A 20,476-nucleotide genomic window follows, 5' to 3' on the forward strand; every position below is an offset into this window, starting at 1 on the left:
GCAGCTCAAGGTGAAGCGCCCAAAATTATAACAATGTGAGAAAAAGCTTCAAATACAAATAGCTGCAACTTACACCTCAGTGAAACCTGATGTCATAGTCACCTGAAGCAGTCAGGGATTCCCAGAATCTAGTTGCTAATGATGGGTACTGAGGGTGAATCAAATTGCTAATGATGGGCACTTGTCACATTCAGAATTTTTTTGACCATTTTTCCACAGAAAGAATTTGGAAAAAGAGTTACTTTACATGTTATGTTTAAAGCATAGTATATTCATGTGTAAGTTAAAGATAAACAAACCAGCTAATGATTTGTTTCAAGGCCTTGTTTTACTCAGTACATGTCTGCTCAGTCTGCCTTCGAATAGACCGAATAAGCATACCTGCTTCTAACGAGCCTCCAGCCTTTACAACACAATGCGTGTGAGGGGTTTATTGATTACTGAGATGAGCTAATTATTTACAGTCTATGAGCCAACAAAATCAAAGCAAGCTCGTTAGGGGAAAAAATTGGGTGGCGCCCTTTTGGGGCCCGAAAAAATTTGTGCCCCTGCGCCGTAAATTCAGATGTAGCGCCCCAAGCAAGAGGTGGAGCGATACTGAAAGCACTCCACTTCCTGCTTGGGGCGCTACCACTGAATTTGACGGCACTACGTGCAGCAATGCCGCGTCATTGCAGACCTCCTCCCCTGATTAAAGGGAAGGGGCCTAGCGCTGCGTGCACTGGGGCCCTGCTGGCCCACCGGGGAGCGGGGAGCCATGAATACAGGAGTGCTGGGCTGAGCGATCGCAGCTGGGACCCCGCATAAAAAAGTGAAAGGGGGCAGGTGCTGGCAGGCGGCCCGACACCTGCCCCTTTTACTAGCGTGCCGCCGCTGCAAAAACACCACCTGATCCTGTCGGACATATCGTCTGGCGATAGGTCAGGGGGCGCAAAGGAGGTTTGCGGCTGGGGCGCAAGTGGGGCGCTGCACACGGCGATGACTCCATTGCCGGTGGCGCAGCACCACAGGGCTCTACCGGCTACCGCTAACCTCCCACTGAATCTTGCGGGAGGCGTCAGTGGCGCCACGCCCGGGTACTAGGGGGGTTTGCACCCCGTTAGCGCCCCCTAACGAGAGGCGCAAATCAACCCAATTTTTCCCCCTTAGTGTTTCAACTAGCTATCATTTCTGAGCACTTTTTTCAAACTTTCATGAATACACTATGCAATAAAATACAACATTTAAAGTAACTCTTGTTCCAAATCTTTTCTGTGGAAAACGATCAAAAGATTCTGCAGCGATTCTCAGAATGTAATTTCTAATGATAGTTGCTGAAAGTGACCCATTACCACAGGTTTCACTGCATAGAACTGATTGAAAACATCTCCTGCAAGACATCAATTAACGCTTCTGAATTAATTAATGATCTTAGGTAATAAGTAATGTACAAATACAGTTGCACTGTTTTTCTGAAACCCCTGTGCATCATGCATGGACATATAGGCTCCAGTCAGTGACTATTTGTAGGTTCAAATGTGTATTTATAAAGAGAATCTTCCATTCATATCGCACAAGAGGTGCAAGGACCCAATAGTGTACTGCTCCTCCCTCTGCCATCTCCAGCCTTCAGGGTCTGTTAACATTTTGCTACCTCATGCCAACAGTGTTACCCAGACAAGGAATCAAAAAAGACCAATTCCCACTGCTAAAATGAAATTACTTCCTGGGAAAAGGTGGTCTCATGACGACCATTTTCTAGAGCTAGGCGCTCAGTGCAGGTAGGTTACAGCTACTATCTTGGTTCGTTAGAGCTATTTTTTATTGACCAGTCACAAAATTGAAATTTACAATTGGCTATTCGATTGCAGTTTACTCAAGCTGGAGTATCTTAACAGGTGTATGCATCTGGACTAATTCACCATTTCACATTCAACCTGTTTTCAAATTGATCTCCTCATGGAGCTGCACCTATCTCCCTGCATATTTGCTGCAATAATGGAACTGATGGGGAGCTGTAACATGCCAGCCACATGGTAAAGGGCTGGGGTAGAATTCCTGCTCCGCCATCAATCCAGGATAGAACAAGTTTCTTCCTCCCCCTTCCTTTCCTGAAGGTGCTGATTCATGTTGGGGTATGACAACTCTCCAGTACCCAAGCGATTCTTCACCTGCGAACCGGCATAGAGAGTGTTGATGGGCTACTTGACCAATTGAAAGCATCACAGGAAAGCCTCATCCGAGGTTGATGCACTTTCCAGCATGAGTCGTTTACCAGTGTTTAGAATCAGGCTGAGGTTCCCTTCCCTGGCTCAAGGATTCTATCTGCTGGCCTGACTCAGCACAGACCAGGGAATGGAACCAAGGACTCTCTCGTGTAACTCCGTACCGCACAAGGCGGTGCATTTAGCAATTGAGGCAGAATCTTAAATCATTTTGTATATTTATTAAACTGTATTTTTTGGACAACCCAATGGCCCACTAACTTGGAACATCTGTTTACTCTGTCACCGTACAAGGACCTCAGTCAAACTGCTGGTTTTAAACACTCTATATTTGTGATTGTATCAACAACACACAAAAGTTCCTGGAATGTATAAGAGAAAGCAACCACCTATTACGTGGGGACAGGCAGCACTTTCTCACATTATTGGCAAACACGCCCTGTCCCTGGTCTCCCTTTATATACTTCTTTGCGTCATTAATATTCTATCATACTTCCTCTTGAACAAACATTATCTATTACTGCTTGTTCAGTTTTCTCACTTCTACCCACCCACTGGTGTAAATCACCTTGTACACGGAATGGGATACTCCGCTTTTCCCCACAGAGTACGCAGGATAGGGTTTACCACCGCCCCGCACCCCCCACATCAAGTGTACAATATCTGCACTTGTGATGGAGGCACAGACAGCCAAAAATATAGATCCAAACACTTGTCCTAAGGAGGCAGTCCTGCAACAGTGAAGTTAAAACAGTGTTGTTCTCAGAGCTTGGGCTTGTTCTTTTGAAACCAGGTAACATTACTGAGGCTGTGTTTAGTGTGTTGCCATCAGCAACTGAACACTTTCCCACATTTCAGACTCCCAGCCTGCAACTCACAAACCTACAAGTTCAATCTGTGGGGCCAGCAAATGCCAGTGTCCCTTAGGCTCAGGCTACAAACCTGGAACAGACTGCGCTTCCAAGATCTCAATCTGCTAGTGACAGGGCAGGAGAAGCTTTTCCCTTCCCTGCTCTGGGAAGCATTACAATTTTCACCAGAGGTGCAGTGCAGGCGCTCTGTGCAGGGCGGGCGCTCTGTGCAGGGCGGGCGCTCTGTGCAGGGCGGGCGCTCTGTGCAGGGCGATAACTGTTATGGCAATTTTGAAAATGTTGTAATAACTAAAAATGTCCTGGTATGTGTGGCCATGAGATATTTTTAAGAGTGGTGAGTGAGGGTCACCATTGCCTTTTACTCAGATCAGGCTATGATGAGTCTACCCTGTTAGCGGAGTGCCTCACAAAAAAGGATTGACAAATTAAACTGATTCTATTCATTTTGAGCCTAGTCCCAGTGGCTGAAGGTGGATTGTTTCTCATGTGCACTGAGACTTACCCACCTCTGGCCTTACAAGAGAAGTCAGGAAGGGGAAGAAAGAGAAACATGAGTAACAATATGTTAATCAGAAAGAAATCAAATTACCAACCTCAGTCTGAAATCTCTTAATTATCTTTGCCCAGGTTCTTCCCCTAGTAGCTGTAAACTCAGAATGGACAAATCCAGATAGATGCTTGAGATCATTACCTTTAGCGAGCTCTCCCTGGTCAAACTGCACTCTTGTTGCTGTACTTCTTCATTCGTCTGTGTGTCTGATCCCAGTTCTTCTTCGTCCTCCTCCATGATGTCTGAGAGGTCTGAGCCTCGACTGCTCTCTAGGGGATAATCCTCGTTCTCATGATTCTCGGCTTTATCCATCTGCTGGAGGTGAAACAAAAAAAGAGATAAAGCCAGTGCACAAAATGTGGCAAATAACAATGCATTTGGCGCACAGTGAGTGTGCTGTGCGTTCAGCAAGGAGGTAGGAAATTCAGCGAGAAGCAGTGTGTCTGGTGCTCAGCTCCAGGCAACCACAACGTAACACTTACTACATTCAGCTCCCCTTCACCACAACATTGCAACTCAGTGACAGAAAAGGGGAAATTCTGTGGCACAATTTCAGACACTAGACCTAGATTTTCCTTCTGTTGCCGGGTTTGTGACGCGATTGTCCTAATACCTGCCAATGTGAAACTGCTGTTAAATTGCCTTACTTTTCTACCAGAATTCTTATTAGTCATGCAGGGCAGTTTGGAGGCTAGAAAGTTGCCATTCATTGGCTTAACACTATGGCAAGTTCAAGGACAACATCACGTCTCAGCAGGATGGGAGAAGGAGCAGCAGTTGGGGTTGCCAGCAGCTGGATGGGCCCCCAGATTTTCCATTGTGCCCATGGAGGCTTCGCACGTAGAAGTGAGGGCTAGCTGGGACCACCTGTTGGGCACTGAGGGCAGGAGACCCCATAGGAAAGTTGCGCAGGCTGTCTGAATGCAGGTGACAGAGGTAGTCAATACAACCTCCAGCACCCTAAGAACTGCCAAACAATGCAAAAAGTGGATGGTCAAGGTAAGCCAAAGCTCTGGTGCCAATAGACATCCTCTACCACTCATACAGCTTCACTCACCTTGTTGCCTGTCATTATCTCTCAGCACCTGAGTATCCAGGAAAGGGCAACCTCTCCAAACACTCATGCGCTTTCTTCACTCAAAACCACTCTGAACTCACTTTGACTGCCAGAAGGGCTTCTGCTATGCTTAAAGGGACACTTATTTTAAAGGGGTCAACGTACCTTCTTCACCTCATATTCTTGGCATGTATGACCTCATATGGGGCAAGACGCTAACAGACCTGTCACATTGTCTTCTCTCTCTCTCCAATATAAATGCAAGTCTTTCTTACTTTCCAAAGGAAAAAAGGGCATACAGCCAGCACCATAAAAGGACAATTAGGGGAAGATCACCACACTGAAAATCCTGAGTCCACAGAAAGAGGAGTTAGATTTAATAGGTAGATGGACAGGGCAACCTGTAGAAGAGGCGGAGGTTGGCGGACAGCTGGCAAAAGATTAATAAAGGCTTCTCACTGAGTTTCTCCGGAAAAGTAAGTGACTTCAGTAGGATTTATTTGTGTGTTTGAGAGAAAAGACTGAAACAGACCTAAATTTGAATTGTTTTAACAATTCCACTCAATCTGTTTCGTAACAATCTGTGACAATCCTCAACAGGGAGACTTCCTCCTCATACCAAACAAACTTGTGTTCTCCTACTGTTGATGTGTAGTTCCAGACTGAAGGCACCATTAACTGCACTTTTAGAAATCATTTTCAGTCACCTCCTCGGATCCTCATTCTGGGCCATGAGACTGGACCAATAATCTCTCCTTCTCTAGCTCACCTCTGCATTCAGTGAGAATGGGCGACAGACGGTGAGCGTGAGTGGCACACGGCGGCGGTGGGCGACAGACGGTGGGCGGCGGGGGCGGGCGACAGACGTCGATGGTGGGCGGCAGGCGGCAAGGGCGGGCAGCGAGGGCGGGGGGCAGACGGCGAGAGCGGGGGGCAGACGATGGGGTGGGCGGCAGGCGGCGAGGGCGGGGGCAGACGGCGAGAGCGGGGGGGGCAGACGGCGGGCGACAGACGGCGACGGTGGGCGGCAGGCGGCGAGGGCGAGGGGCAGACGGCGAGGGTGGGGGGCAGACGGCGGGGGGCAGACGGCGAGGGGCAGACGGCGAGGGCGGGCGGCAGACGGCGAGGGCGGGTGGGCAGGGCTTTCAGCAGTTCTTTGTCCATGTGCAGATTTCCCCGCCCCCTCACCTTTACCCATCCCCAGTCGATATTTACTTCTATCCAGCTGGGATATTCACCTTAACAGTAATTTTATGCTTGAAGAAAGCACCAGGGGATCATTGATTTCACTCTTTACAAACCTGATGAATCTCTGCAGATCCGACCTGGCACTGCTCAAACATTTGCTCCTCCCCTGGAATATGTGTTTCGTCTTGATTTAATTCTGAATCCGTCAGAAATTCCTCGATAGACGACACCCTAATATTACTCGAGGAAACATCGTCCTCTGACTCTTGTGGAAAGCTGCTGGCTGATTCTTCGATAGTTCTGGTGGTCTCCATGTTCAGGTCCTTTGGATCACTTTCCAGAATTTTCTCATCAGAATCTTCTTTAGTGTATGTGCTACAGACATCAGGGTCTTCCTTCTGCTCAGAGTCCACGAGAAAATCCTCAAGTGAGCCAACTGGCCTCTTCATTTGAGTATTTTCCAAATCTTGTGTGTCTTCTTTTGGATGTTCCTCAACTTTGTCCTCCTCACAACAATTGAACAAACCTGCAGCACCATCCTGCAAAATGATCAATCGATTAGGTTAGCTTTCGCTGACACCTACTTCTGGGGCTTATTAGAAGATGTTCCAAATAGTCACAGAACTACATGAAATACCAGAGTTTCATGGGTGGATGCGAGCATTTTGATCTCAGTGTCTTTGAGATTACCCATAGAGACCAGACCAAGACACCAATGGAAAGCAAAAGGAGAGAAAAAACCTTGAATAGTAATCACTGAGAATATATCCCCACTAGCCCAGTTATTGAAAAAAAAGACTTGCATCTCATATAGCCCCGTTTCACGACCTCAGGGCATCCAAAAGCACTTTACAGCCAATTAAGTACTTTGGAAATGTAGTCACTGTTGTAATGTAGGTAACCAGTGCTCCACCCAAACCATGTAATGAAGTCAGCCTCTCCCCCAAGCCACTTACCAAAACCAACATGCCTCCTAAAACTGGTACTGAAATCAGCCACTCTCTGAACCAGGCGAACCACCCTGCTCCTGAAAGCCAAGCACTGAAAACCAGCTTCTTTGCCAAATCAGACAGCCTTTCCCCAAACCAGACATTGGAAAACAGTCTCTCCTGCAAACCCGCTACCCCAAAATAAGCTCGCCCTCCAGGTCAGTCAGCCAAAAACAGCCTCTTCCCCAAATTAGGCAACTGAAACCAATGCCCAAAGCAAGCAGAGATAACTTCAATGTTAATACATTTTTCCCCCATAATGGAACATTTGATAATATTTTGGTGCGTTCCACTGACAGTGCTATAAAACTCCACCTAATGTACAAGTTGTTTCAGAGAAGTTTATTACTATAGCTGCCTTTGGTGTGGTGCACTGAAAACAGCTGAGCCCAAGTGCCACCTACCTTCAAATGTTCTTCCATTTTGGTATCTTCTCTTTGAACAGATGCTGGCTCTTCAAAAGTGACACTTTCTGAATTTGGCGTTGCATCAACCACCTGACTCGGAGTCTTAAAAGCAGACGGAGAGCTTCCCTGCTCATTTTCGTTATAGTTTGTGGCACTCTCACAGTTGAGAACCTTGTCAGAGGTCATCCCAGGCAGAGCCTCAGATTCATCCTTAAAATCCACGTTGGGTAATTCTTTACTGACAGGAAGACTGTTGTCAGGATGGACACATGTTTCGGGGGCAGTCTGTAATGGCATAGAGTGCTGAGGAAATGTAAACAGTGTTCGAGGAACTTTGATGGGGCTGGAGTCTGCCGATTCACCGGAAGGAGACATGGTGCGCACAGTGAGTTCCTTAGATATCTGGAGAAGCTGAATCTGACTGGGTCTGACTAGCACACTACCAGCTGTGGGAGATGTCACTTCAATAATCTGAGAAGAAATCAGAGAAGGTTATATTGTCCTGAGAAATTCGGGTTAAGTTACATCAAATCTTTCCTACTGTTCATTTCATTAAAGCCACTGAGTTACACTGCAAATTTTCAATGAGCCATCATTCGGAGTGGTACAAGCACCCACAGTTTGCCGAGTGTGTGCACACTTGCTATCACAACATTCATTTTCTGTTAATCAATGCAGTATCCAATGAACTGCATTAAAGGTGGAATTGGCATAGACTATACACAGATCTGAAGAGTAATGTTCAATAACAGGGGGGGGATTGCTTCAAATTGCAGTGATACAAATGAAGGCCATCCATAGACACAACCATGGATGAGCAGTTGGGAGGAGCATAGGGGCAATGGTGAAACTTGGAGTAGAGGCAGCAGGGGGCATAATCCACACCAGAAACATTTGTGAATGGGTGTGCATTATTCTTATTCCCCAAAGTAGTTGGTGCCTATGGGGAAAACAAAATGGCCCACAGATTGGCTGTAGTTGAATAACTTTTGATTGTATCACTTGTTCTCAGCCGTTCAACTAGTAACAAAGAAAATTCCACTCCACAACCCACCTGCAAGATGTTGTTTGGAACTGAGTTCACATACTTACTTAAATTGTGTCATCCCAGCATTGATTTTGCTGGTTCTCAGCCACTGTGCACCATGCCATACAGTGCAGAAGAGGAGCTGTATCCCCAGGGTAGGAACACCCTGTCCCTTCTGCCCACAAATGGTGACTTCCAATATATATGTAGTGGCACTGAGAATTATAGAACTTAAGAGCATGGTAGGCAGAAGCAGGATAGCATAAAGGTAGGGTTAACAGAGGTACTCATACACAGAAACAAAGTAAGAATTACTTTACATGAAGTGCAAATGGAGTTTTACCTTCTGCCCATCAGCATAAACAGCGTATCCGGTGACTCGCACGCCATTCGAGGTCCCTGCAGCATCAATAGTCACTGGCAGCCAACTGATCAGCACAATCCCAGGGGTGGGGCTTGCTTCTATCTGAACATCCAGTGGGGCATCAGGAGGGCCTGCATCAACAAGCAAAGTCAATGAGACTGGGACCTGCACCAGTCAGCACATTCACAGTTAGACCTAAACCAATTGGCACCGTCACACTGGAACCTGCACCAATTTGCTTAACAGACCTGCAGCTGCATCACTCAGCACAGTCACACTGGGACCAGAACCAATCAGCACAGACACACCCTGCACTAGATCGGCACAGACACACTGGAAATGTACCAATCAATGTAGGCACACCCCACACCAATTATCCACAGATATACTGCACCAATCTACTGTACTACAAACACACCGTATACTAATTAGTACAGACACGCCGTACATCATTCACCACAGACTCACCATACAACAATCAGATTAAATTGTTTTTCTCTTGTTAAAGTGGTGCCATCTTCACACAGTCTTCTGTAAAATGTGCGTGTGAGTGTAAGTAAGTGAGTGAAGGTGCTCGAATGAGTGTGAGCCACAGCGACGGCAAGTGAGAGAATCTGGGTGAATGAGTATGGTCGCGAGCACGTGAATGAGTGTGGGTTAGGGCATATGAGTTAATGTGGACATGCGTGAATGAGTGTTGTTGAGGGTGAGTGAGCGAGTGAGGGCATGTGAGTAAAGGAGGGACGGCAAGGGCAAGTGTGGATGTGGATGATGTGTGAATGTAAGTGAGTCAGTGAGTGTGGACAAGGGCAAATTAGATACTGTGGGCGAGGGAATGTGGAAAAGGGTGGGTGAGGCCGGCGAGGGCGGCGGGCAAGAGACGGCGAGGGCGGGCGACAGACGGCGAGGGCGGGCGACAGACGGCGAGGGCGGGCGGCAGACGGCGAGGGCGGGCGGCAGACGGCGAGGGCGGGCGACAGACGGCGAGGGCGGGCGACAGACGGCGAGGGCGGGCGGCAGACGGCGAGGGCGGGCGGCAGACGGCGAGGGCGGGCGGCAGACGGCGAGGGCGGGCGGCAGACGGCGAGGGCGGGCGGCAGACGGCGAGGGCGGGCGGCAGACGGCGAGGGCGGGCGGCAGACGGCGAGCGGCAGAGGCGAGCGGCAGACGGCGAGGGCGGGCGGCAGACGGCGAGGGGCAGACGGCGAGCGGCAGACGGCGAGGGCGGGCGTCAGACGGCGAGGGCGGGCGTCAGACGGCGAGGGCGGGCGGCAGACGGCGAGGGCGGCAGACGGCGAGGGCGGGCGACAGACGGCGAGGGCGGGCGACAGACGGCGAGGGCGGGCGACAGACGGCAAGGGCGGGCGGCAGACGGCGAGGGCGGGCGGCAGACGGCGAGGGCGGGCGGCAGACGGCGAGGGCGGGCGGCAGACGGCGAGGGCGGGCGGCAGACGGCGAGGGCGAGGGACAGACGGCGAGGGCGGGCGGCAGACGGCGAGCGGCAGACGGCGAGGGCGGGCGGCAGACGGCGAGGGCGGGCGGCAGACGGCGAGGGCGGGCGGCAGACGGCGGGCGGCAGACGGCGAGGGCGGGCAGCAGACGGCGAGGGGCAGACGGCGAGCGGCAGAGGCGAGCGGCAGACGGCGAGGGCGGGCGTCAGACGGCGAGGGCGGGCGTCAGACGGCGAGGGCGGGCGGCAGACGGCGAGGGCGGGCGGCAGAGGGCGAGGGGGCGGCAGAGGGCGAGCGGGCGGCAGAGGGCGAGCGGGCGGCAGAGGGCGAGGGCGGTCGGGCGGCAGAGGGCGAGGGCGGTGGGCGGCAGAGGGCGAGGGCCGGCGGCAGAGGGCGAGGGCGGGCGGCAGAGGGCGAGGGCGGGCGGCAGAGGGCGATCGGGCGGCAGAGGGCGAGGGTGGTCGGGCGGCAGAGGGCGAGGGCGGTCGGGCGGCAGAGGGCGAGGGCGGGCGGGCGGCGGCGGGCGGGCGGGCGGCAGAGGGTGAGGGCGGGCGGGCGGCAGAGGGCGAGGGCGGGCGGGCGGCAGAGGGCGAGGGCAGGCGGGCGGCAGAGGGCGAGGGCGGTCAGGCGGCAGAGGGCGAGGGCGGTCGGGCGGCAGAGGGCGGTCGGGCGGCAGAGGGCGAGGGCGGTCGGGCGGGAGAGCGAGAGCAGGAGAGGGCGAGGGCGAGGGCGGTCGGGCGGGAGAGGGCGAGGACGGTCGGGCGGGAGAGGGCGAGGGCGGTCGGGAGAGGGCGGGGGCGGTCGGGCGGGAGAGGGCGAGGGCGGTCGGGCGGGCGGGAGAGGGCGATCGGGCGGGAGAGGGCGAGGGCGGTCGGGCAGGAGAGGGCGAGGGATGTCGGGCGGGAGAGGGCGGGCGGGAGAGAGCGAGGGCGGGCGGGAGAGAGCGAGGGCGGGCGGGAGAGAGCGAGGGCGGGCGGGAGAGAGCGAGGGCGGGCGGGAGAGAGCGAGGGCGGGCGGGAGAGAGCGGGGGCGGGCGGGAGAGGGGGCGGGCGGGCGGGAGAGAGCGAGCGGGGGCGGGCGGGCGGCAGCGGGGGCGGGCAGGCGGGAGGCAGCGGGGGCGGGCGGCAGCGGGGGCGGGCGGGCGCGAGGCAGCGGGGGCGGGCGGGCGCGAGGCAGCGGGGCGGGCGCGAGGCAGCGGGGGCGGGCGGGCGCGAGGCAGCGGGGGCGGGCGGGCGCGAGGCAGCGGGGGGCGGGCGCGAGACAGCGAGGGCGGGCGGGCGACAGACAGCGAGGGCGGGCGGGCGACAGACAGCGAGGGCGGGCGGGCGACAGACAGCGAGGGCGGGCGGGCGACAGACAGCGAGGGCGGGCGGGCGACAGACAGCGAGGGCGGGCGGGCGACAGACAGCGAGGGCGGGCGGGCGACAGACAGCGAGGGCGGGCGGGCGACAGACAGCGAGGGCGGGCGGGCGACAGACAGCGAGGGCGGGCGGGCGACAGACAGCGAGCGCGGGCGGGCGACAGACGAGGGCGGGCGGGCGACAGACCGCGAGGGCGGGCGGGCGACAGACCGCGAGGGCGGGCGGGCGACAGACAGCGAGGGCGGGCGGGCGACAGACAGCGAGGGCGGGCGGGCGACAGACAGCGAGGGCGGGCGGGCGACAGACAGCGAGGGCGGGCGGGCGACAGACCGCGAGGGCGGGCGGGCGACAGACAGCGAGGGCGGGCGGGCGACAGACAGCGAGGGCGGGCGGGCGACAGACAGCGAGGGCGGGCGGGCGACAGACAGCGAGGGCGGGCGGGCGACAGACAGCGAGGGCGGGCGGGCGACAGACAGCGAGGGCGGGCGGGCGACAGACAGCGAGGGCGGGCGGGCGACAGACAGCGAGGGCGGGCGGGCGACAGACAGCGAGGGCGGGCGGGCGACAGACAGCGAGGGCGGGCGGGCGACAGACAGCGAGGGCGGGCGGGCGACAGACAGCGAGGGCGGGCGGGCGACAGACAGCGAGGGCGGGCGGGCGGGCGACAGACAGCGAGGGCGGGCGGGCGACAGACAGCGAGGGCGGGCGGGCGACAGACAGCGAGGGCGGGCGACAGACAGCGAGGGCGGGCGACAGACAGCGAGGCTGACGCCAGACATGATGGCTAGCAGCATTCTCTCCCCATAGTACACAATGACAACAGCCTCTATATTTTATCAATCACTATGATCACTTTTCCTCTGTATTTTTGTCTCAAACTCCAAATATGCCATTTTATGAAGCGTTTTATTAGAGTCCTACACACTCTTTATTCACTGCTAAAATGAAGACTCAATGCACCATTTTTATTGGCTTTGAAAATGCAGTATTCAGCCAATCAGTTCAATAAATGTTAAATTAACAGACACAGACAGCGGCTGAGGGCTACTTCTCTAATCTCGAGCCAGAGGCTAAGGCCTTATTGAACTGTATGGGTTATGCAGTATTATGCTATTGACAGCACGTGCAAGTGTGGACAATCTGACCTCCACACAGTTGACAGCAGCAGAGACATACTTTCTTGTGGGTTTTACATTCTTTTGACAGAATAATCATCTTTTCCTGTGACCTGCTGATTTCCCTGGGCTAGTGGATCAATGTATTTAGATCATGATACAAGCATGCTGGTACATGTTACTAGTGCAGCGTCAGATTCGTTGACCCACCCACTTGAACTCGCCTCAGCTGGCCCCATACGAGACTGGAACAAGGCAGCAGTATAAACATCAGTGAGCAGCACAAGAGGGTCACCGTGGTGTTACTTTCAATAGAGCCTAAAGCTAAAAGCCCCTATCGACCAAGCGCACATCTTACTTCAGCATTCAGTGCTAATACTTCAGGTGCAGTGCACTGACACAGACTGGAGGTTGACTATGTCTCAGTGTATCTATACGGTGGGCATGAAGGCTGAAATACATTAGCAAAGTTTCAACAGTGAAACATGATACAAATTGCTGAATCCAGTCCCAGTGTTAACAAAAGGTAATTACCCCAACTTTTCCCCACCTTCCCTATTGTTTTCAGGCTTTACTTCTCCAACACTGTTTTCACCGCCTTCCCAAGCTCCCTGCACAAGCTTCAACTAATCCAAAACTCTGCCACCTGCATTGTATCCCATATTAAGTCCTGCTCTCCTATTACCTCAAGCCTTGCTAACGTCCGCTAGCCCCCTCCATCTCTGTACATTGATTTCACAATCCTTATTTAAAAATCCCTCCATTTCCTTTCTCCATCCTACTTCCACGTTGCGGCTAGAACCCTCCACTCTTCCGGCCTCTCTGGCTACAGGTGTGGTGCCAGAGGACTGCTAATGTTGTACCGTTGTTTAAAAAGGGAGAAAGGGATAGACCAAGTAATTACAGGCTAACCTCGGTGGTGGGCAAATTATTGGAAAAAAATTTCAGGGACAGTATTAATTGTCATTTGATAAGGCACGGATTAATCAATATCGAGTTCAACAATTTCAGATCATAACCTCGGCCCCTATTTCATTTTTTCTTGTAATTTTTCCACTCCTTTCCCCCCCCCCCCCGCTTTCCTTTTGTTTCGCTCTCACACCTGGCAGCTATCCCTTGCCCTGCCAGTACACTTTACACCCAATCTCAGCCTATCACCATCTCGTCTAGCTTCTAACACCTTTTATTGTCTCTTTTTTACTTCTTTTGTTTCTTTTATTCTTTTGTCCGATCGCAGCCCTGCCTCCGGTCTATCTTTTCTTTCCAGTTTTGAAGAAGGGTTCGACCCGAAACGTCAACTCAAATTTCTGTCCACGGATGTTGCCTGACCTGCTGAGTTTTTCCAGCATTTTCTGTTGTTATTACAGTCAGCATGGATTTGTTAAGGGAAGGTCGTGTCTGACTGACTTGATTGAATTTTTTGAGGAGGGTCGATGCGGGTAGTGCATTTGATGTAGTCTACATGGATTTTAGCAAGGCTTTTGACAAGGTCCCACATGGCAGACTGGTCAGAAAAGTAAAAGTCCATGGGATCCAAGGGAAAGTGGCAAGTTGGATCCAAAATTGGTTCAGTGGCAGGAAGCAAAGGGTAATTGTAGTGTATGTACCCGTCTACCCTTAAGGAAATTATTGTATGTAACCGTTCACCTTTAAGGGAACTACTTTAAGTGTGGCACTACTTGTTTGGCTTCTGTATACTGTAATACCGACAGTGACCACACCAGTATATAAGTGTTGTGACAGGATAACTGGGGCAGATTCGCCCGGACCTTCGAATAGTAAAGACCTGTTTGTTGTTATTTCTGAAGTCTGTGTATTTATTAACTGCACAACCCACAGACTTTACAGTGGCGACGAGTCCGATCGTACCCTGCGGCAAGATTACCAAAGCAAGAAGAGCGTCAAAGAGAGGCAACCGCCCTCGTCGTGCTGCTGGAAGAAAACACGAGGCTGCAGCAGGAGAAAGGAGGAAGACTTTAGCAATAAAAGCTTCCATCTGCAACAGGCACTGACTACCCTTCTGCCACGGTGCGGAGTGAGCCGATCAGCTGGAAACAAGGCGGCCGAAGAGACTGTGAGTAGGGGAAGGTGTAGAGAATATCCGGAGGATAAGGGCAGAGCACTCGACCTCGGTCGAGGGGGAGCTGAGCCGGTCAAAAGTCGGGTCCAACGGCGTCGGGTGACAGCCGGACCGCGATCGGCGGGAAAAATCCGGGCAGCGACCGCAGCCACGAAGCGCTGAGCCTGCGAGTAGGCGCGGGAAGAGAAACCCAGCCGCAGCCGGGGAGGGAAACACCGGTCTGCGAGAGGGCTGGGGAGGCGAACGGGAACCGTGCGGGTGAGAGCCGGGTGCGGAGAGAGAGACTGCGAGGAGCCAGTCCAGCGGCTGAGCTGTTCTCCACCAACGGGGTACTCAGAGCCGGCAAAACCGAACGTGCGGGAGTGGGAGAGAGACACAGCCGAAAACGGGGTGAGAGACTGCGCGAGAGCCAGTCCAGCGGCTGAACTGTCCTCCGTTAACGGGGTGTACCCAGCGCCGGTAGAGCCGTGCGGGCGGGAGGAGAAGACAGAGCCGAGTAGGGGGAGCTGTGCGAGAGCCAGCCCAGCGGCTGAACCTGTCCGCTGCGGGGAAAGCGTACCCCTTCCACCAGGAAGAAACGCGGGAAGCCGCCATTAGGCGGAGGAGCCGACAGAAGCGGGAAACCGCCATTGAAGTGGGCGGGGAGAGAAAAGAAGAGCGGGAAACCGCCAAATTCGCGGGAAAAGCCGCCATCTTAAAAAAAAAAAACAATACATAAGAATTTAAAGAAATATTTGTGTTGTACCCAAAGAAAGGAAGATGCCTAAGCGTGAGGACAGCAACGATTTTAACTCCGAAATAGAAGACTGGCCCACGTACGTGGAACGTATTGAGATACATTGTAAGGCTAACAAAATAGCTAAGGAGGAAAAAGCTGTAACCTTACTTAACATGATGGGTGCGAAAACATTCGGGTTGTTGAAACATCTTCTCTCTCCAGCTAAACCGGCGGATCAGACTTTCGAGGATATAGTAGCAGTGCTGAAGGATCACTTGAACCCCACACCGTTGAAGCTGGCTGAACGATTCAGATTATATGCGAGAACGCAGAAGAAAGACGAAAGCAACGCGGAATACTTGGTCGAACTGCGGAGGCTAGCGAAACACTGCCAGTTCAGAGGGAATCTGACAGAGGCACTGCGAGACAAGTTCGTATGTGGATTGTCCAAAGAAGGGACGCAAAAGCGACTACTGGAAGAGAACAACCTCACACTTGACAGGGCTGTCCTTATAGCCGCATCATGCGAAGCCGCAGCAAAAGGAACGGCGGTAATGCAGCGGAAGGCGGTGGCACTAGGGGTGGACCACATCACCTCGAGGACTACGAAATGCTATCGTTGTGGGAAGACAACACATGACCAGAAGCGTTGCTGGGGTAAAAACCAAGAATGCCGGAAATGTGGCAAGATCGGGCACATAGCTAAAGTGTGCCGGTCAGGAACGACGTACAACAATAACGAGTCCTCACAAAAATGGTACAGAAAGGTACAAGAGGCGACTAGGAAGAGTCTGAAGGAACAGAAGTCGGACTCACACTCCAAACACAAAGGATTGGACAGTCTGAGAATCCACAACGTGAGCAATGAAGCCGACCGACAAACTATTTGGATAACGTTACAGATTGAGAAGGTCCAAGTAAAAATGGAAGTAGACACCGGATCGGCGTTGACTGTCATGAATAAGCATGACTATAAAAAGTTTTTCAAGCATATTCCACTACGGAATACGGATCTAGTGCTGCAGACATACACGGGGCACAAAGTATTCCCCATCGGAAAACTAGAGGTTAAGGTGAGATACCAGGATAAAGTTCACCACCGGTTAGATCTGTATGTGTTGCCTGAGGGAGGTCCACCACTTCTGGGACGAGAGTGGATCCGAAAAATAAAGATGGACTGGCATGCACTAAACACCATGACGGTGGAGTCCGAAAAAGAGGATGTCAAACCTGAACGGTTGTCCAGAATATTAGACGAAGCTAAAGAGGTATTCCAGCAAGGACTGGGAACGCTGCGAGGTATTAAAGCAAAGGTCAAGATTGCAGAACATGCAAGCCCAAAGTTTTTTAAGGCCAGATCAGTACCGTACGCAATACGACCAGCAGTAGAGGCAGAACTAGAAGAACTTGAACGATCAGGGGTTCTGTCAAAAGTAGACTGGAGTGAGTGGGCCACGCCCATTGTTCCCGTCATGAAATCCTCACCAAGTAATAAGCCAGGGGGACCGGGGAAGGTCCGTATCTGCGGAGATTTCAAGATCACAGTGAATCCGGTACTTCACACGGTACAATACCCGCTTCCGCGGATTGAAGATATTTTTGCTTCATTGGCTGGAGGGAAGCACTTCACGAAGATAGACTTGGCTCAGGCATATTTACAGATGGAGGTTGAGGAAGAGTCACGCCAATACCTCACCATCAACACTCACAGAGGCTTGTATTGCTATAATAGACTGGTCTTTGGAGTAGCTTCGGCGCCAGCAATTTGGCAGAGGGCCATGGAACAGGTGTTACAAGGAATTCCAAGCACGCAGTGCTACTTAGATGATATTCTAATCACGGGAAAAGATGAGGAAGAACACCTCACGAATTTGAAACTGGTACTCACCAGGTTGAAGGAGTATGGCCTTCGGGTTAATCGCAAGAAGTGTGAGTTCTTCCAAAAACGGATCTCATACTGCGGTCATGTCATTGACCGAGAGGGACTACATAAGTCACCGGAAAAGATAGAAGCGGTCGTGAAGGCCCCCGCTCCAAGAAACGTGTCACAGCTAAGGTCATTCTTGGGGTTGATTAATTATTATCACAAGTTTCTGCCAAATTTATCTACGGTGCTGCATCCGCTAAATGAGCTGTTGCGGAAAGAAACACCATGGAGGTGGAGTGAAGAATGCAAAAAGGCTTTTCGCAGGAGCAAGGAGTTGATTACCTCTGAAGAAGTGTTGGCTCATTTCAACCCAGCATTACCCCTTCGGCTAGCTTGTGATGCTTCCCCGTACGGAATTGGGGCAGTACTTTCGCACAGACTACCAAATGGCTCGGAAAGGCCGGTGGCATTCGCGTCCCGATCATTGACACCAGCGGAACGAAATTACGCCCAGATAGATAGGGAGGCCCTCAGTCTTGTGTGGGGCGTGAAGAAATTCAACCATTACTTGCAATGTAAGAGGTTCACATTGCTGACGGACCACCAGCCGTTGGTGTCCATATTCAACCCAAACAAGGCCGTTTCTACCATGATGGCACAAAGGTTACAAAGATGGTCAGTTTTACTTGGGGCACACCAGTATGATATTGAATACAAACGGTCCAAACAGCATGGAAACGCTGATGGGCTATCACGCTTGCCATTGCCGATGGTAGAAGAAGCGAGGACAGTGGACCCAGTAGAGTTGTTCCACTCATCAATAGTGGAGTGTCTGCCGATAACAAACTCAATGATTGAGAATGAGACAAGGAATGACCCGACTCTTTCACGAGTCTATGATTTAACGGTGGAGGGATGGCCAGCACAGTGCGAACCAACACTGCAAGCATTCTCACAGAGGAAAGAACAACTGTCAGTGTGTCGAGGAACCCTGCTGTGTGGGTCTAGAGTGGTGATTCCACCCAAACTCCAAAAGAAGGTACTCAAGGAGCTGCACGAAGGACACCTGGGTGGCGTAAAGATGAAGAATCTAGCAAGGGCGTTTGTGTGGTGGCCAGGCATCGATGGGGACATAGAGGAGATCACGAAGAATTGCCTAGGATGTCAGAGGGTTCAGAATGCGCCACCACAGGCTCCTCTGCGCCCATGGGAGTGGCCCTCATCTCCCTGGCAAAGAGTACACATCGACTTTGCTGGTCCATTTATGGACTCGATGTTCCTAATAGCGGTAGATGCCCACTCCAAGTGGCCAGAAGTAATTAAGATGACCACCACCACGACGGAAAAAACCATCACGGTGTTAAGGACTATGTTTGCTCGGAATGGCCTGCCAGAACAGATCTGTTCTGACAATGGACCGCAATTTGTATCTGAGGAATTTAAGAAATTCTTAAAGAGCAATGGGGTTAAACATTACACGTCAGCCCCATACCATCCTGCCTCCAATGGATTGGCTGAAAGGTTTGTCCAGACCTTCAAGAAGGCCGTAAAGGCCATGAGTAATGAAGACATAAGTTTACAGCATAAGGTGGATAGTTTTTTGTTGGCATACCGAAATGCAACCCATGCGGTCACAAATCAAACTCCCGCGATGATGTTTTGTAATAGACGCCTACGATGTCGGCTGGATTTACTCAAACCAAACGTCAGAAGGGACGTAGAGAATCGGCAATTCCAGGGCATGAACGAAAGGGCCACTAGATCCTTCCAGACCGGTCAACGAGTTTTGGCCCGGGACTATCGTACTGAGAAATGGCAGCCTGGAACGATTGGAAAAAGGCTAGGCCCGTTGATGTACACTGTGGACATTGGAGACAATATAATAAGGCGCCATGTTGACCAGATCATAGGGTCCGCCACAAATGGGCCCCCGACTTCACCACCTTACCCGGATAAGGTTGAGACTGAGTTACCCAGAACACCTACGTCCGATCTGGTAGTTCTGGAGTCAGAGGAACCTGACACTGTGCTTCGAGCCGATTCAACTTTACCAGAAACACCTACTAGCCCGCTTGGAATGACGACACCACTGCGGCGTTACCCGGGCAGAATCCGGAAACCTCCCGAAAGACTGAATCTATGAACTGTCTTAAATAAATCTGTATATATATATGTGATAATGTATGTCCACTATGGACTCAGTATGTTGAAAGCTAAAAAGGGAGGATTGTAGTGTATGTACCCGTCTACCCTTAAGGAAATTATTGTATGTAACCGTTCACCTTTAAGGGAACTACTTTAAGTGTGGCACTACTTGTTTGGCTTCTGTATACTGTAATACCGACAGTGACCACACCAGTATATAAGTGTTGTGACAGGATAACTGGGGCAGATTCGCCCGGACCTTCGAATAGTAAAGACCTGTTTGTTGTTATTTCTGAAGTCTGTGTATTTATTAACTGCACAACCCACAGACTTTACAGTAATGGTGTGTTTTTGTGGCTGGAAGGCTGTTTCAGTGGGGTTCCGCGGGGCTCAGTACTAGGTCCCTTGCTTTTTGTGGTATATGTCAATGATTTAGACTTCAATGTAGGGGCATGATTAAGAAGTTTGCAGATGATACAAAAATTGACCGTGTGGTTGATAGTGTGGAAGAAAGGTGTAGACTTCAGGAAGACATCAATGGACTGGTCAGGTGGGCAGAAAAGTGGCAAATGGAATTCCATCCAGAAAAGTGTGAGGTAATGCCTTTGGGGAGGGCTAACAATGCAAGGGAATACACAATAAATGTAGGATACTGAGATGTGTAGAGGAACAGAGGGACTTTGGAGTGCATGTCCACATATCCCTGAAGGTAGCAGGACAGGTAGATAAGGTGGTTAAGAAGGCATACGGGATACTTTCCTTGATTAGCCGAGGCATAGAATATAAGAGCAGGGAGGGTATGCTTGAAATGTATTAAACACTAGTTAGGCCACAGCTCGAGTACTGGGTACAGTTCTGGTCACCACATTACAGGAAAGATGTGATTGCAGCAGAGAGGACAGAGGAGATTTACGAGGACATTGCCAGGACTGGAGAATTTTAGCTATGAGGAAAGATTGGATAGGCTGGGTTGTTTTCTTTGGCACAGTGGAGGTTGAGAGGAGACTTAATTAAGGTGTATAAAATTATGAGGGGCCCAGATAGAGTGGATAGGAAGAACCTATTTCCCTTAGCAGAGAGG

General features: G+C 51.8%; 1 protein-coding gene across 12 annotated transcripts in view; it reads right to left on the reverse strand.

The window, feature by feature from the left end:
• tspoap1 (TSPO associated protein 1) overlaps positions 1-20,476 on the reverse strand; it is a 333,678-nt gene that overhangs the window by 44,353 nt on the left and 268,849 nt on the right. For 10 of the 12 annotated variants that reach the window (XM_085964438.1, XM_085964437.1, XM_085964436.1 and 7 more), the window contains 4 exons: positions 8,638-8,789; positions 7,265-7,738; positions 5,985-6,410; positions 3,768-3,941 (listed from right to left, as the gene is read on the reverse strand). In XM_085964438.1, coding sequence (XP_085820564.1) covers positions 3,768-3,941; positions 5,985-6,410; positions 7,265-7,738; positions 8,638-8,789 — 1,226 coding nt within the window. The remainder of the gene's footprint in view (positions 1-3,767; positions 3,942-5,984; positions 6,411-7,264; positions 7,739-8,637; positions 8,790-20,476) is intronic. The other 2 variants (XM_085964435.1, XM_085964445.1) reach the window with 2 other exon arrangements.

The sequence above is a fragment of the Somniosus microcephalus genome, chromosome 22 (genome assembly GCF_052327205.1).
Source record: "Somniosus microcephalus isolate GS21.2 chromosome 22, FLI_Smic_1.0, whole genome shotgun sequence".
Lineage (NCBI taxonomy): Eukaryota > Metazoa > Chordata > Chondrichthyes > Squaliformes > Somniosidae > Somniosus > Somniosus microcephalus.